General features: G+C 37.4%; 9 protein-coding genes across 9 annotated transcripts; 6 read left to right on the forward strand and 3 right to left on the reverse strand.

The window, feature by feature from the left end:
* Nucleotides 1-8: 8 nt before the first annotated feature.
* WALSEDRAFT_32927 (SAPS-domain-containing protein) lies at nucleotides 9-2,947 on the forward strand (the record flags this gene model as incomplete). The annotated part of the gene is made up of 5 exons (XM_006958863.1): nucleotides 9-19; nucleotides 69-281; nucleotides 329-536; nucleotides 584-2,362; nucleotides 2,410-2,947. The coding sequence occupies 5 exons, from the start codon at nucleotides 9-11 to the stop codon at nucleotides 2,932-2,934; spliced, it is 2,736 nt and encodes a 911-aa protein (XP_006958925.1). The 3' UTR covers nucleotides 2,935-2,947.
* A 51-nt stretch (nucleotides 2,948-2,998) lies between these two features.
* On the forward strand, nucleotides 2,999-5,112 carry WALSEDRAFT_39070 (3-oxoacid CoA-transferase; the record flags this gene model as incomplete). Its single annotated transcript, XM_006958864.1, has 3 exons — nucleotides 2,999-3,235; nucleotides 3,286-4,756; nucleotides 4,790-5,112. The coding sequence occupies 2 exons, from the start codon at nucleotides 2,999-3,001 to the stop codon at nucleotides 4,540-4,542; spliced, it is 1,494 nt and encodes a 497-aa protein (XP_006958926.1). The 3' UTR covers nucleotides 4,543-4,756; nucleotides 4,790-5,112.
* WALSEDRAFT_29151 (hypothetical protein) lies at nucleotides 4,724-6,136 on the reverse strand (the record flags this gene model as incomplete). The annotated part of the gene is made up of 4 exons (XM_006958865.1): nucleotides 4,724-5,680; nucleotides 5,732-5,851; nucleotides 5,898-6,072; nucleotides 6,117-6,136. The coding sequence occupies 4 exons, from the start codon at nucleotides 6,134-6,136 to the stop codon at nucleotides 4,724-4,726; spliced, it is 1,272 nt and encodes a 423-aa protein (XP_006958927.1).
* A 273-nt stretch (nucleotides 6,137-6,409) lies between these two features.
* Nucleotides 6,410-7,646, forward strand: WALSEDRAFT_29152 (3-deoxy-7-phosphoheptulonate synthase; the record flags this gene model as incomplete). Its single annotated transcript, XM_006958866.1, has 3 exons — nucleotides 6,410-6,479; nucleotides 6,525-7,055; nucleotides 7,102-7,646. The coding sequence occupies 3 exons, from the start codon at nucleotides 6,410-6,412 to the stop codon at nucleotides 7,644-7,646; spliced, it is 1,146 nt and encodes a 381-aa protein (XP_006958928.1).
* Nucleotides 7,647-7,721: 75 nt separating this feature from the next.
* Nucleotides 7,722-8,134, reverse strand: WALSEDRAFT_64829 (hypothetical protein; the record flags this gene model as incomplete). Its single annotated transcript, XM_006958867.1, has 2 exons — nucleotides 7,722-7,737; nucleotides 7,788-8,134. The coding sequence occupies 2 exons, from the start codon at nucleotides 8,132-8,134 to the stop codon at nucleotides 7,722-7,724; spliced, it is 363 nt and encodes a 120-aa protein (XP_006958929.1).
* Nucleotides 8,135-8,303: 169 nt separating this feature from the next.
* On the forward strand, nucleotides 8,304-9,130 carry WALSEDRAFT_19710 (small monomeric GTPase; the record flags this gene model as incomplete). Its single annotated transcript, XM_006958847.1, has 6 exons — nucleotides 8,304-8,380; nucleotides 8,435-8,469; nucleotides 8,515-8,586; nucleotides 8,637-8,773; nucleotides 8,827-8,910; nucleotides 8,960-9,130. The coding sequence occupies 6 exons, from the start codon at nucleotides 8,304-8,306 to the stop codon at nucleotides 9,128-9,130; spliced, it is 576 nt and encodes a 191-aa protein (XP_006958909.1).
* A 1,160-nt stretch (nucleotides 9,131-10,290) lies between these two features.
* WALSEDRAFT_60645 (L30e-like protein) lies at nucleotides 10,291-10,852 on the forward strand (the record flags this gene model as incomplete). Its single annotated transcript, XM_006958868.1, has 2 exons — nucleotides 10,291-10,362; nucleotides 10,412-10,852. The coding sequence occupies exons 1-2, from the start codon at nucleotides 10,360-10,362 to the stop codon at nucleotides 10,850-10,852; spliced, it is 444 nt and encodes a 147-aa protein (XP_006958930.1). The 5' UTR covers nucleotides 10,291-10,359.
* A 1,365-nt stretch (nucleotides 10,853-12,217) lies between these two features.
* WALSEDRAFT_54780 (hypothetical protein) lies at nucleotides 12,218-12,823 on the forward strand (the record flags this gene model as incomplete). The annotated part of the gene is made up of 2 exons (XM_006958869.1): nucleotides 12,218-12,448; nucleotides 12,495-12,823. A coding segment is annotated over exon 2 (267 nt), but the record flags the coding sequence as incomplete, so codon positions are not given.
* Nucleotides 12,824-14,350: 1,527 nt separating this feature from the next.
* WALSEDRAFT_46749 (ferrochelatase) lies at nucleotides 14,351-15,660 on the reverse strand. Its single transcript, XM_006958870.1, has 2 exons — nucleotides 15,593-15,660; nucleotides 14,351-15,542 (listed from the first exon to the last, which is right to left on the reverse strand). Exons 1-2 carry the CDS (start codon nucleotides 15,643-15,645, stop codon nucleotides 14,402-14,404), a joined length of 1,194 nt encoding a protein of 397 aa, XP_006958932.1. The 5' UTR covers nucleotides 15,646-15,660; the 3' UTR covers nucleotides 14,351-14,401.
* Between the last annotated feature and the right edge of the window lie 18 nt (nucleotides 15,661-15,678).

Below are 15,678 nucleotides of genomic sequence, written 5' to 3' on the forward strand. Positions count from 1 at the left end.
TACCTTGAATGTATTGGCGGTTAGTTCACTATAATATCTATAGAATACTCTCCTTACCTTGCTATTAGCCTAGGATTTGGCGCTAACAAGGAGATTGATCAGTTATTAGATAAGGAGAACGTTGAATTGGAAGAGATCCTACAAGAAGATTCTATCATACATGAATCAAAATCTCACAACTATAGACTACTCGAGTTCCTCGTCTTACCGCAGAATTTGAGAAAGTTATTAGGCTATTCTAATGGTAAAATAAATGTAGTCGACGATCAGTATAAGCTCAGGTGGGCAGACTGGCTTATTTTCTATTCAGCCATCTAATCAGAATTAGATTTCCTTACGTCGCGACTGAGATCCTGTCAAGTGATATTCCAGCCATCCATGAGGCTCTTGTTGATAAAGAAAAGCGTTCAGACTACTTACAGCCATTCTGGGATTTCATTATCAATAAATCAACCGAAGACTTATCCCAATTGAACCCATTTGTAGGTTATTGGGGAAGGATCGTTGCTCGACTATTAGATAAGAAATCCGACGAGGTGGGTTGATTGCTTTATTACCAAAGCCTCATTAACAGCCTTCATAGATGCTAGATTTCTTGAAATCACAGAATGATCCTATCACATCATTCCTTAAACACATAGAAACTCCAGTCATAGGTGATTTATTATTCAGATTAATAGTTTCAGATCAACAAGATAGCTCAGTTGTTGATTTCTTTACAGAATCTGATTTTATACCAAAATTATCAAACATTTTATCGCCCTCTTTCTCAAATGACGCTCATTTAGCAGTTGCAGACTTACTTAAAACAGTTATTACTTTTAGTGCACCTTCTCCTCCAACCGCAAACCCTGATAATCAAATTTACATTTCAAATAACTTTGCAAGGCAACTGGGTTCCGAAAATGTTATCGAAAAGCTCATCAGTTACATTCTAGATGACATTCCAATTGACAAATCATTGAAAGATGGTGATATTTCCACCAACCATCTACCAGACGTTGAAAATAACGACAAAATTGCATCAGTTACTTCTTCTTTAATATCTATATTATCAGTTTACATAGAATTGATCAGAAAGAATAATGCAGACTTTAGTGAACCTCATTTATTCCATACTTTGAGAAATAAGCTCATAAACATCCAACAATCTCAACAAGACGATATACTTAATAGCGAAAACTTAGATGAAAGTGATGAACAGAAGGAAGAAGAAAACAAGCTTCACTTGGAAGAAGCTATGAATAAAATGTCACAATCTATTGGTATCGTACATCTAGGTTCAATTTTGAAATCCTTCACGAAACGATTGGGAGATTTCCAAACCTTGTTAGCATTTCCACGTAGCTATAAAGGTCCAATACAGTCATCAATGGGACCTATAAAACCACTCACTTTTGAAAGATTTAGAATTTGTGAATTATACGCAGAATTATTGCATTGCTCAAATATGGGGATTTTCAATAGAAATACAACTGTTGGACCGTATTATGACAACTATGGACGGTTGATTGGGGGTCTTGATGCTTTGACGCAATTAGCTAGGGCTTTATCAGATAGCGAAGAAATGGAAGACATACCTGTGAATTCACCTGAAGATCATATTGAACCTCAGCAAGAGCAACTACCTCAGTCAATGTCTAATTTATCACTCAAGGTTGATGAATTAACATTAGGAGACTCACTAAAGAAAGCAATGATTGACAATGGCATACTTAAAACACTCGTAGACCTCTTTTTTGATTACCCTTCAAATCCATTCTTGCATAATGTCGTATATGACGTGATATTACAAATATTAAATGGACAAATGGATCGAGGATTGAGTTTCGATTTAGCATTATCTCTATTTAATGATGCAAACTTAATTCAGAAGTTATTAGATGGTCATGATAAAATCAAACAATCTGAAATAAACAAAACTATAAAACCTGGTTATTCGGGACACGTGATGCTCATAGCGGATGAATGTGTGAAAGCACTAGAGAAGTATGACAACCTTCATCAACATGTAAAGAATAAAATACCTGATGAGTGGAATGAATTTGTACAGGGGCCTTTGAAGACGACACAAGGAATTGAAAAAGAACCACTTGGTGGAATAAAACCACAACAAAGTCAATATGGTCACTTTGGTAAAGTTGAAGGAGATCAAGATGATAGTGATAGTGATGACGATATTGGATTCATGAGTTCAGGATTTGGAAGCACCTATAGAAGTCTGTCTGGACAGTCTCATACCAACATTAACTTTGATGAGGATGAGGATGAGGATGATTCTTTCTTCAACTCGTTTAGCTTTAAGAGTGCATCATTCGGACAACCATCATTCGATGAGGATGAAATTGGCGACGATAGTCAAGTGAGTGTTATTACTTTTCTTCTAATATTGCTAACTAGAAATCTTAGTTATCAAAGTATATGAACAGATCAAGCTTAGATGATGATTCATCAAACGATGAAGACGATTTTGGTGATTTTGCATCAGCAAGTAGTTATCAACACTTCAACGATGATGGTAAAGAAGAAATTGATCCGTTCGGCGTATCGAAAGCTGGTAGCAACACTGAAAATCAATTCTTGGATAACTTTACACCAAAGTTAACGAATCAAAATCTTACACCTGCAGATTGGTGTAGAGAGTTCAAAGATAGCGTTGACGATGAATCCACAATAACAATACCAACTTTAGATGAAGGTGACAGTGAAATTAATGATGCAATTAAAGGATTGAAAATTGATGGTGTCTCAGATGAAAGAAATGCAGCTGATGAATTGAACTTCGACAAGAGTGCTCCTTTAGGGCCTGGATTAAATGGTCCTGCGGAGATCACTGATGGAAGCGTCAAAAGAGAAGTTGAAGGTTCTATTATGGAGGCACCCAAGGATGATCTAGTGTTACTTGCAGAAGAGAAAGCTAAAAGTGAATATTAGAATAATGTAATTGTTGTTTATGAATGTATTATTTTACAAATACGAATTCTTTTTCACTACCGTCATGTTCATATCGGCTGTTTCAACGAGAAGGACGTTGTTTGGATGTAGATTCTACGTAACAAAAGTCAGGGGTGGTAATAAAATATATGATAATGCAAATGACGCTATCAAGGATATAAGATCTAGTGCTGTATATCTCAGTGGTGGGTTTGGATTGTGCGGTGTACCAACAACGCTGCTAAATGCAATCGATAAACGTGATGATATAAAATCTATTACAGCAGTATCTAACAACCCGGTGAGTGCGATTCTGCCTTCACAAGATAGTCTCATTTAATCTGAGAAAAGGGTGTTGGTGATAAAGGTCTCGCTAAGTTACTCAACAAGGAAGGAAAAGTTGAGCGTCTGATTTGTAGTTATCTGGGTAACAATAAGACACTAGAAGGCTACTATCGTAGTGGTAGAATAGCTGTAGAACTCACTCCACAAGGTAACATCGCAGAGAGAGTTTCAGCAGCTGCGCGTGGTATACCTGCATTCTATACCCCTACTGGTTATGGTACTGCTATAGAATCTGGAGAGCTTGTCACTCAATATGACGCAAACTCGAAACCAATTGCTTATCAACAAAAACGTGAGGTTAGAATGTTTAATGGACGTGGTCATATTTTAGAAACATCACTCAAAGCTGACTATGCACTCATACGAGCAAAGTATGCAGACAAGAATGGTAATCTCGTTTTCAACAATTCTGCTCATAATTTCAATGCTGTTTTCGCCAAAGCTGCCGATATTACAATCGTAGAAGCTGAGAATATAGTCAATGTGGGCGATATACCACCAAACGAGATACACGTTCCGGGTATCTACGTTGATAGAATATGTCCAACTGAAACTGAAACTGATATTGAGATACTCAAGACAAGTGATAGTGATGAACTTACAGGTGGAATTCGTGATAAAATCGCCAAAAGAGCTGCAAGGGAATTGCAAGATGGATATTATTGTAACCTCGGAGTTGGTATACCCGGTCGCGTACCAGAATTCATAGAAAAATCTAAGAAGGTTTATATACAATCAGAAAATGGAATATTAGGTGTAGGATCATACCCTCAGTCTAATAACGTTGATCCTGATATCATAAATGCTAGTAAAGAGACTGTTACACTCTTACCAGGTGCATCCTCCTTCGGGAGTGAGGAGAGTTTCGGAATGATCAGAAGTGGAAAGATCGATGTATCCCTATTGGGTGCATTTCAAGTATCTCAGACAGGAGATCTTGCTAATTTTATGATACCCGGCAAACTAATGAAAGGAATGGGAGGCGCTATGGATCTAGTTAGCAACCCACAATCCACAAAAGTCATTATATTGATGGAGCATTGTGATAAATATGGTAAATCGAAAATATTAAAAACATGTGACCTCCCACTTACTGGAAAGGAGTGCGTATCACAAATTATCACTGATCTGGCTGTTTTTCAAATCAACAAGCAAACTGGTAGGTTGCTCCTTACAGATATAGCTGAAGGTGTCACACTTGACCATATAAAACTTAACACTGAAGCTGAATTCGACATTAATGAAAATATTGGTTCATTTTAGTGTGAATGTAAAATTACATATCAATACAAAAAATACAAAGTGAATACAATCAGACGTTAGATCTAATCCTTGATCTTGTAATGTTGTCTTATGAAAAAATACAGAATAATTTGATAATTATTGTAGAAGGAAGTTGAAAAAATATTACCAAGAAAGTTTAAATATTAATGAAGATCAGCAATCAGTTTGAATTGTAGAAAATCTCCTTTATCTCGTTAAAAGTTTCGTCATTATGAGGCATACCTTCGATTAATCCATGTTGATGAACATTGTAAATATCATTTCCCCAAGCATTTTTTGACGCCGAGGAAGCTTTATATTTAGACTTTGTAATAGGAGAGTGATGATCAACCGATCCAGGATGGGATTGTACATTAGTGAAAAAATTGATTGATGGTTTGTCAATTTTATTTTCAAGAACTTCTTGTGACATATTTAGATTGTGATTTTCAAAGTTACTATTGTTTCCAAAGTTTTCAGGTAGAGAAGCCAATTGAGCGGCCTTTTGTGCAGCTTTCTGAAGTTCTTCACTATTATTTCCGTTCGCAAATGGAAAGCACTTATAACAATATTTTCTTCTTCTCCAGTTGACGAAACCACAGCTACAAATCCAATCGCCTGGTTGCATTTGCATCGGACCTTGACTACCTGTATTGAGGATTGGTGGTAATTGTGACTTTGGTGACTGTGGCGATTTCGATAAAGTCTCTAGATCCTGTAAAGGTTCTGGATTCTTTGAATTTACTTTCTGTGTGTACTGATTTGGTGTATGCTTAGGTAATGATGCTAAAACATCGAACAAATTCTGTGGAGGTGATCTTTGAGTTGGTGAAATAGATATTGGTGAAATGGATATCTGAGACGAAGGTAAGGGAATATTTGCAAGTTCTGGTGATATTACGCTATGTGAATTCATTGCAGGTTTCTGTATTGGATTATCATTTTGACCAAGAATGAGGGGGTTAAATAAGCTACCAACAGGAGGACCAGTTGGGGAGTGTTGATTAATATTTGTTGATGTTGCTGATGTTGAAGATGGGGGTGTGACACTATCTTCTTTGTCTCTTGGAAGCAAACAGCGGGGACAGAAAGAGAGCGCGTACGAATTTTGAAACGCGCAATGGTCACAAATCCAAGTCTTAGCAGTCGGGTAAGTGGAGGTGTTTCCGTATAAGGAAAATTATCTCACCTTAGGATAGACTGAATCCAAATTGATAGAGTGAACGCTTAATTTCTTTTTGAAGTCGATCTCTTTTGTTAATTTGAGTGACAAAAAGTTCTTAATGTTTAATTTAAGGGCATCGATTGCCTATATAAGTTATCAGAACGCGTCAAAGCGGGCATCAATGACGAACCGATTGATGTTGTGAGAATTCAAGCCAAAATATAGTAAATTCATTCTTATCGTTCCGTTCTTTAATAGGATACCAAATATTACACGGTAATTCCAGTTGACTCTTGTCTAATATGTTGAGAAGTTGATCAATTGATAGGGAGCCATTCAATACACGTAGTTCAACTAAGCGGGTACTTTATATGGTCAGATAAATTCCTTTGTTTACTGTGCCACTCACTTATTAGAACTGTGTGACATCAATCCTCATTATAAATAATCAAGAGGACGATAAAAGTAATAAATGATAAAAAAATTTATTTATATTTTGAGCGCCTAAAATGACGATATAAATGTCCCTGAAATTCCATTCCAATGTAGACAGACGTCAGAAAGTACGCAAAAAGAGTGAGACAAAAGAACGCAGAATCGCCGGTTTTGTTTGTTTAATCACCGCCTTGAGTCTGGATTTTTTATTTTTTGGTATTCATCAATTTAGAATAATCCTCTGTATTATACGACGAAGAGTAAAGAATGTCAAATCTGTTACGCGTTGACAGCAATCTTGATGCTACATCACAAGTAGATATGGAGGACTACAGAGGTATGTTCATTCTCTATTTGTAACTTCCAACTCTAATTATGACAGACGACGTGCGTATTATTGGCTACGATCCATTGGTACAACCTGCGTTACTCCAGCATGAGATTAGATCCACTGCTGAGAGCCAAAAGTCTATAGCAATGGGTAGAAATGCCGCAGCCAACATTATACACAACAGGGACGACAGAGTGATCGTCGTTATTGGTCCATGCTCCATCCACTCACCTGAACAAGCTATCGAATACGCTAAGATGCTCAAGGAAAAAATTCCTCAATGGCCAGGTTTGCATATCATCATGAGAGCTTACTTTGAGAAGCCACGTACTACTGTTGGTTGGAAGGGTCTCATTAACGATCCAGATATCAACGGTTCATTCAAAATTAACAAGGGTTTGAGAATCGCCAGACAACTCCTTTGCGATATCACTGAACTTGGTCTTCCTGTTGGATGTGAATTGTTGGACACAATTTCACCACAATACCTCGCCGATTTGGTATCATGGGGTGCAATTGGTGCTAGAACAACTGAATCTCAATTACACAGAGAATTAGCTTCAGGTGTTTCCTTCCCAATTGGTAAGTCCTTCAAATATTGAATAACCTTCGTCTGATGACATCATAGGTTTCAAGAACGGTACAGACGGTTCAGTTGGTGTATCCGTTGACGCTATGCGCTCAGCAGCCCACCCACACTCTTTCATGGGTGTCACTGAGCAAGGCTTGGCTGCGATCGTCAAGACTGCAGGTAACGCTGACCTTCACCTTATTTTGAGAGGTGGTACTAAGGGCACAAACTTCGACAAGGACTCCGTACAAGCCGCTGAAGCTGCCATTAAGAAAGCACGCCCAGATAACCACCCAGCTATTATGATTGACTGCTCACACGGTAACAGCTCAAAGAACCACCGTAACCAACCAAAGGTTATTTCAGATATCTCACAACAAATCCGTGCTGGAAACAGATCAATTGTTGGTGTCATGGCTGAATCTAACATCTGTGAAGGTAGACAAGATGTTCCAGCTGAAGGTCCATCTGGATTGAAGCACGGTGTATCAATTACTGATGCATGCGTTGACTTTGAATCAACTGTCAACATGCTCAACGAACTCAATGATGCTGTACTCTTCAGACGCTCACAATCTAGCCAATCAAATGGCGTTCATTGAGTTTAAAATTAACTAGGAACTCTTTTTTCTTTTAATGCAAATAATCAATTATTTCCATACATTTTGCACTTTCTTTTAATCGCTTTTTGGCCTGATGAGGTACACTGAGACTGTCTTATTATTGGAAGAAAATGAACTTACCAGTTCTCTATAAGCCAAGATTCCCTTCTACTGAGATTGCTTTCTCTTTTATTGAGTGTGCTCTCCCACCGGGTGAGTTCTAGTTCACGTAAGACGAGCGATTGATCTGTGATACATTCAGTTTCCTCTTCTTTGACTTCCTCTGGCGGTGGAATAGACTTCCAATAGAGTGCTGTTTCTCTTGAAGCAACTAAAGATTCCCTCTCAGCAACTTTTGCTTCCCTTTCACTCACGCTGGCAGCTTTCTGAGCTTCATTGTTGAGAACGTAGGGTGATACTATAAACAATGAGAGTATAGCTACGGCTATAACGAGTAATATATTTATATCAACGAACTGTTTGACCATGACGATAAGATGCACTCTCACTCAAAGATAGTTTAATTTAGCAAATTTGACGACGAATGTAATAAATAGCGTGTTTATTTTGTTATTCAAATAATTTATACCTTAAAATTATTGTCTTGCTTTGGATAGACTTTGTCGCTTACGCTTTGTCACCTTTTCCGATATCGTCATGGCCTTATATTTAAAAACTGCTCTAGTAGGCGACAGTTCAATAGGTAAAACCAGTTTAATGGTTAAATACGTTGAGTTAGTAACCTTCCACTAATCCACCCTGATATGCGCTTATAACATTCTTCTCAGAGGTTCATTCGATGAGGATTATATCCAAACGCTTGGTAAGTCCTGCTTTCGTATCAAACTACTTTCTTATACATTATCAGGTGTTAATTTTATGGAGAAGACTATTTCAATTCGACAAACTGAGATCACTTTCTCTATATGGGACTTAGGCGGTGAGAAAGCGCGTAGATTTTCAATCTTATAGACTAAAACATCCAAACAGGTCAAAGAGAGTTTGTTAATATGCTTCCACTCGTCTGCAACGATGCAGTAGCCATTTTATTCATGTTTGACTTATCGAGGAAGAGTACCCTCAACTCAATAAAAGAGTGGTACAGACAGGCTAGAGGTTTCAACAAAGTTGGTACTTTAGTTAATAAATTTTACCAATTACTTACTAGAACCCCCAATAGACAGCCATACCGTTCCTAGTCGGCACAAAGTTCGACATTTTCGCTGGTTTGCCAAAGGAAGATCAAGACGAGATTACTAAGCAGGTTAGTTCCTTTGCTAATGTTATATGTCCTTACTTAACGCCCTTCAAAGGCTAAAAGATTCGCAAAAGCTATGCACGCACCACTCATCTTCTGTTCTACATCCCATTCAATACACGTTCAGAAGATCTTCAAGATCGTTCTCTCAAAAGCATTCGATTTGAAGTGTACCATTCCGGAAGTACACGAATCAGGCGAGCCTTTGCTCATTTATAAAGATTAAAATAATCTTTCAAGGATACCTCAGTCAATATCTCTCCCTTACAATTGCATCATAATTTCTGTTTCTAATATTTCACTCTCTTGACTTAAAGTTTTTTTTTTCAACTCATACAAAACGCGTGCATTTGACATATTTGAAGTGTGTTTTTATACTTTTTCCGAGTACTAGATTGGTATCGTGTATCTTTTAAGGAAATGTGTGTATTAAATGACACTTAGGATGCTTTTTCATCAGAAGACGTATGTAAATTTTTCAGCACTAAACGTGCATAGTCAAGTAATGTGATATTATATATTAATATTTGAATACTCCATACACTAAATCATTCAAAGCTCGACCAAATTCTGGTATGTACATTCCTGATTATAGTGCGTTCTTGATTTTAGTGTGGCTTTTACGGATATAAATTGTGAACTAAGTTTCTCCTTTTACCTTACAACTCTCAAGTTACTTCTATTACTACTACAATGATCGCTCAAACTCTCGCTGTCTCCGCTCTCGTCGCTGCTACCTTCGCTGCTCCAGCTGGTGGCTCAGAAACTGGCTCATGTAACACTGGTCTCGTTTCATGTTGTGACACTTCAAAGGATGCTCAAAAGTCAACCGGTGAAGAATCAGGTCTCCTCCACACTGGTGATGTCCTCGACCAAGTCGCCGTCCAATGTACTCAAATTCCATTGCTCATTGGTGTTGCTCTTGAAGATGAGTGCAAGAACACTCCAGTAAGTCTTACATTATCGAAAGTAGCTTCCTCTAACAAAATACCCAGGTCTGTTGTGAAAAGGCTTCAGAAGATGGTCTCCTCGGTATTGACTGCACTCCAATCTCACTCATCTAAGCTAGATAAAATTTGGGCATGTTTGTACTACATAATACATAATTCTCGCATCTACTTTGTTCGCTGAAAATTGTCATTGAGTGACAGTTATAAATGACGCATATTAATTGTATTTGATATTATATATTGCAATCCAGACAACCACTTCTGTCGTCTTGTTACACAGATCTTCGTTTGTACGAAGAAAGTCAGAGCAGAGAGTGAAGTTAAGTAATAAAAGTATAATTTTTCTATTTATCTTCTATTCTATAAAATCATTTATAAAAACCCACTATGTTAATTTTTTCGCCTTACTTAAAAATCTGAATTGGCTTCTTGCTTCAAAACAGCTATCAGCTAAGAACGAAGGACGACATCTCCTTAGATTGACTGACTTAGCAAAGAATCTATAATGGTAAGTAATACGTTTTATTTAATGAAAGCACATAATAACACAACCTTCGCAGTCTGAAAACGGTGAACAAGTCGAAGTCCCACAAGAGGAAGTTGAAGTTGCTGAGGCCGCTCCAGCTGGCAAGATGTCAGTTGAAGAAGCCCTCCAACAAGTTCTCAAGAACGCCCTCTACCACGATGGTTTGGCTCGTGGTTTGAGAGAATGTGCTAAGGCACTCGACCGCAGAGCTGCCCACCTCTGTGTTCTCGTCGAAACCTGCACTGAAGCTGAGTACATCAAGCTCATTGAAGCTCTCTGTGCTGAGCACAAGATCAACCTCATCAAGGTCTCAGACGCTAAGGTTCTCGGTACCTGGGCTGGTCTCTGCAAGATCGACAGAGAGGGTAACCCACGTAAAGTCGTCGGTACCTCATGCGTTGTCGTCCGTGACTTCGGTGTTGAGTCAGAAGGTCTTAACGTCCTCCTCGACTACTTCAAGAGCCGTAACTAAGTGGATTACTGTATGACTACATAGATTCTATGTTGCTCTTTTATTTTAGGCCTTTAGGCTTTTTGACAGATTATTCTAACCTTTTTGAGTCGAGTACGTCATTTTGAATGATGAAGCCATTTAATTGCGATTGTGTAGTATCCTAATTATCTCAGGGGAAGATCCTTTTATTTTCTCTTTTCATTCTTCAGAACACTCCCATTATGAACCCATAATGCCCTTTGATAGTAATACCGATGGAAGCATCCTACTCAGAAATCTTTTCTAAATCCTGAACATTACCTTACTCCCATAATATGGCTTCAATGATATATCTCACGTTTCAATTAGACTATCTTATCCTAATAATGACTTCTTTGGGCGGCTATACGGTCCAAATACAAACTTAAGGAAAGTATACGAATATATCTTATTTTAGCTTTTTTCAAAGAACACGACCGACTGCTGACGGTCGTTACGTAAGTTGAAGATGTATCTTTGACAAAAAGTGAGCCATCCTAACTCAATCTTCATAATCTCAATATTAATTCACACTTGTGAGAATGTGAGAATGTGTGGATATGTAAACCTATATCAAAGTGTTACAGTACCTTAAGGCACTTGAAATTATCAAATAGTGTTTATATGAATGAGTAAATATTAGCAAGTCTGTAGAATCTACTGTCATTGTGAAAGAGCTCCCTTATTTTGATATTGACGAGATTACGTTTATTCTTCTTATATCAAAGGCAATGTCACAGCTGAGCAACTCCTATGTTTCGATCATTTGTCACATTGAGCGTATCTCACGTACATTTGCCTGGCTTTTACTATCCTTCTAAATGACTATTTGTGTGTACTATGGAAGCGCAGATACGGTAGATCTTTTTTTGAACTTTATAATAATTATGGAAGTAATCCTGTTAACAAACACATCTGAGACTCACTCACTGTGAAGCTCAAAAAATACAATCATGATAGAAGAATATAAATAAAATTACCTTGTTAATGGGTAATTAAAGATGTCATGTCTCTGAATATTGTTGTTGCATTCCTAAGAAAACTATCGACTGGGATAGAGTCAGGTGCATTTGTCGTTCCTGTGTATAAAAATCACACGTCGTTATGCCTATTTTTGGATGCCTTATTGGATAATAAATTTCTTAAACTAAATTTTTATACAATTAATAGTGTGTTTATAAAAGTCCAATCAGGCTGTCAGAACAATGACGTCATGTGAGCATACCGTGTTGCTGGTAGAACAAGAGAGAAGCTTGGATCCTTGTCTAGAGAGTGAATATACTGTAAAGTAAGTATACTTTCATTTACACACCACATTTCCGACCAACAAGTAGCTTCTTAGCTGCACTCATTCATGTCAGCCTCACTCGCAAATCTACCTACAGAAATAATACACACTCTTATAAAAGAGCATAAATGTTATAGTTTACGTTGTATTTCAAAAAGACTCTACTCTATCGCAATTGACATTACCTATACGGGAAAACTCTATAGTCCAAAAACACCATCAACCAATGATAGCACACTAATGAGTGTACAATCTTATCTACAATTTCTTCAGAGAACTCCTGGAATGGCTTACGCAGAGTCAATAAAGTGAGTAAACAAACAGGAGAAATCGATTTATCTTATACAAATTGAAGGGAATTATACCTCAACCTTGATCACTTTACAGGTAATGCACGTTTTGAAGAATGTGGTGAGATGTCTGCCTGTATTAAGACATTTCCAAATTTGGAAACAGTTGAGATAACTTACGAGAGAATGTTCGATGAAGAGGATATCCCCAAGCTGGTTGGGTATTCCAATAGCGTTAAAGAACTCACTATTAATATCCACAAAATAGATACACAAGCTATAAAGCCACTCGTGGAAGCCATAGTTGATCAATATCCAAAACTTCAAATACTTAAAGTTCAACGTCCATCATTCGTCCGTCAACCTGGTTTTGATCTTTCTGCTCAAAAGTCTTTTATAACCTACCTCACAAATGCTGCTGTCTCACATAAGAAACTCAAAACTGTCTTGATCAAGAATTACAGAATTGATATCCAAACGGGTTTTAACAGAATTACTGTCAAAACAAATGCAAACTATATTCATATATATAATAAGACAAAGAGAGGCTATGAAGAGAAGACACATACTAAAAGCAAAAAGGTCGCATTAAGAAGGTATTATCCTCAATGTACTGACAATGTTGATACACCTAGTAGAGAATCTCATACTTATGATCCTTTGGATGATTTTTCTTATGAGTCCCTTTGTCCAAAACTTCAAAAATATGCTAGAACTGATGTTCATGCTCGTGATAATCTACGTTCTTTAATTGTAGATGAAGGACGTGCGCGTTCTCAATATCTTCATTACGATTTAGAAGACTACATTGATTGGAATAGCGTTGATAGCTATTTCGATTATTGCTACGGCGGTCGTAACAATTACAATCGTTAAAGTTGCTAAGCTAATTACTAGTAATATTACTTGCTGAAATATATCCGCTTTTTTTTATTCCATGTTTAAATAACGAATTATTCTTGAATTATGTTGTTGTACTAAATAAATTAACGAATTGATACATTAATTGGTTTATATGTTGCAAAAATAATTAAGAAAACCAGTGAAAATAAACAATGCAAGATCACCAAAAATTTTGGAAAAAGAGAAGCAGCCGTAGTCGAATACTCTACCATTGAGCCAGCCGGCCTTGACCGACGCAGGGCTCGAACCTGCAACCTTTCGATATCGAAACGAACCGTTAGTTCTTCCGCTTCTCTGCATTATTTCAATTTTAACTTCGTGTGTATCGCCTTTTTTGCAAATTCTGAAAATTTTCCTCTAGAAATTGTGAAGGTAAGATGGCGCACCCCAGGTTATTCAGTCAGATGTTAGACTTGAAGATATCCACAAGGTCAATATTGGGAAAATATCATGACTAAACAAATCGCAAGTTAGGAAAACGTCCTGGTTGTTCTGCATTTTTGTATTTGCAGTACGAAAGTTTATCCTGTTCATAAAAAATATATTGGTAATTGTTGCAAATCACACTCCCAGTCTCGGTTATAATCCAAAGTCCTTCTAAGAAGCCACTTGTATGGTCACTCCGAAATCGAATCAGTCGTCATGCGGAGAAGCAGGCAGCTATTGAAACGTCTCGTCGGCTTATCCATCTTCTAGTGTATTTTGTTAGATTTCTAATTTTGGGGAACTAACCAATTGTACAGTCTAATAAGAAAGGTCAACACTAAAAATGAATGGACGTCAAAAATTTCTTCATACTTTATGCAGTGTAGGCTCGAAAGGAATTATTTATTTGAACAAAATGAAGTTTCCTGGACTAAATAATTATTAGGGGTATACTAAGGTACCCTTCGATAAACCTTTTATGTCAGGTAATTTATGGGAATGAGTATTGTAACTTGATAACTCACCTAAGTGATAACTTACTCACGAAATAAGACTCTACATAGTCAAAATCACAAAGCATTCCTCGAGAGATTCTACAACACATATTTAAAAGTTAAATATGTTCTAATAAATAAATTACATCTATATGGCATTTTCACCATTAAAATAATCCTTTTGTTTAAGGCAGACTTCATTCGTACATCCTGGACACCTCATTTTAAACTGCGTGGATGTTGGTTTACCAGATTCCCAACCACCTACGTATCCAGTATCTTGAATCTCAGTTGTGCTTTGATTTGATGGATAAACGTTATGTAAGTGTGCAGCAGCGAGATCAGCAATCGCACGTATGAAAGTTGGACTGTCGTTGAGACTTGGAGCTCTCTCCAATCTGAGGCCAATTTCGTGTGCTTCTTCAGCATTCTCCAGATCCAATTCGAAGAGAGTTTCAATATGATCAGATGTGAAAGCTATTGGAACGACTATAGCCTTTTTGTATCCCAATTTACGCAATCCTTGTATTGCGTCTGAAGTTTGCTGACCTAGCCAGGCTGAAGGTCCAACTTGAGATTGCCAAACTAGTCTATGTGGATTAGCGTGTCCTGTTAATTGTGGTAAAAGAGACACGACAGATTGTACAGTTGATGCTACTTCTGCGGGATATGGATCACCTCTATTGACGATTGACATTGGTAGTGAGTGCGCCGAGAATAAGATTGGTACATGCTTGCGTTCATCTTGATCGAAACGTTGAAGAGCTTGGTGGATGTTCTGAGCAAATGCTTTAACTAAACCTGGATGAGTTGGCCACCTATCGATAACAGACCATTGAATGTCAGTATCAGTAGTTTTTATTTGCTTATATAACTCATTGAGACTGCTTCCTGTAGTCGAACAAGAATATTGTGGGTATTGAGTAAATGCTACAGCTCTTTTTACACCATCCTTTTTCATTTGCTCGAGTGTGTCAGCTGTGAGAGGATTGACGTATCTGAAAGCTACGTAAGGCTTATGTGGAGCTGTATGAGGCGACAATTCATCAAGCAACTTCGCCATTCCTTCACCCTGTATTTCTGTCCACTTAAGAATGGGTGAACCACCACCTATAGCAGCGTATTGTTCTTTTATCTTTGGTGTACGCTTACTAGCGATACGTGGAGCTAATAATTTCTGAAAAGGTAAAGGTATGAGATCCTTATCATGAAATAAATTCGATAAGAATGAGTGTACGTCGTTTAATGTAGCAGGACCACCCATATTCATCATAACTATCCCAGTTGGACTAAAATAACGTCAGAATTGTTGATTAATACAAGTATATAATAAACACACCCAGATGAATTCTGATTTATAACATTTTTTAATCTAATAAGAGAAGACTTCATCAGTGATCCAATGAGCAGTTGGTTGTTAGTTAG

Source organism: Wallemia mellicola, assembly GCF_000263375.1.
Source record: "Wallemia mellicola CBS 633.66 unplaced genomic scaffold WALSEscaffold_13, whole genome shotgun sequence".
Lineage (NCBI taxonomy): Eukaryota > Fungi > Basidiomycota > Wallemiomycetes > Wallemiales > Wallemiaceae > Wallemia > Wallemia mellicola.

Coding starts and splice junctions, on each gene's coding strand:
- WALSEDRAFT_46749 (XM_006958870.1), bottom strand. CDS start 15,645: ATGAAGTCTTCTCTTATTAGATTAAAAAATGTTATAAATCAGAATTCA. Junction 15,543..15,592: donor ATAAATCAGAATTCATCTGG/GTGTGTTTATTA, acceptor ACGTTATTTTAG/TCCAACTGGGATAGTTATGA.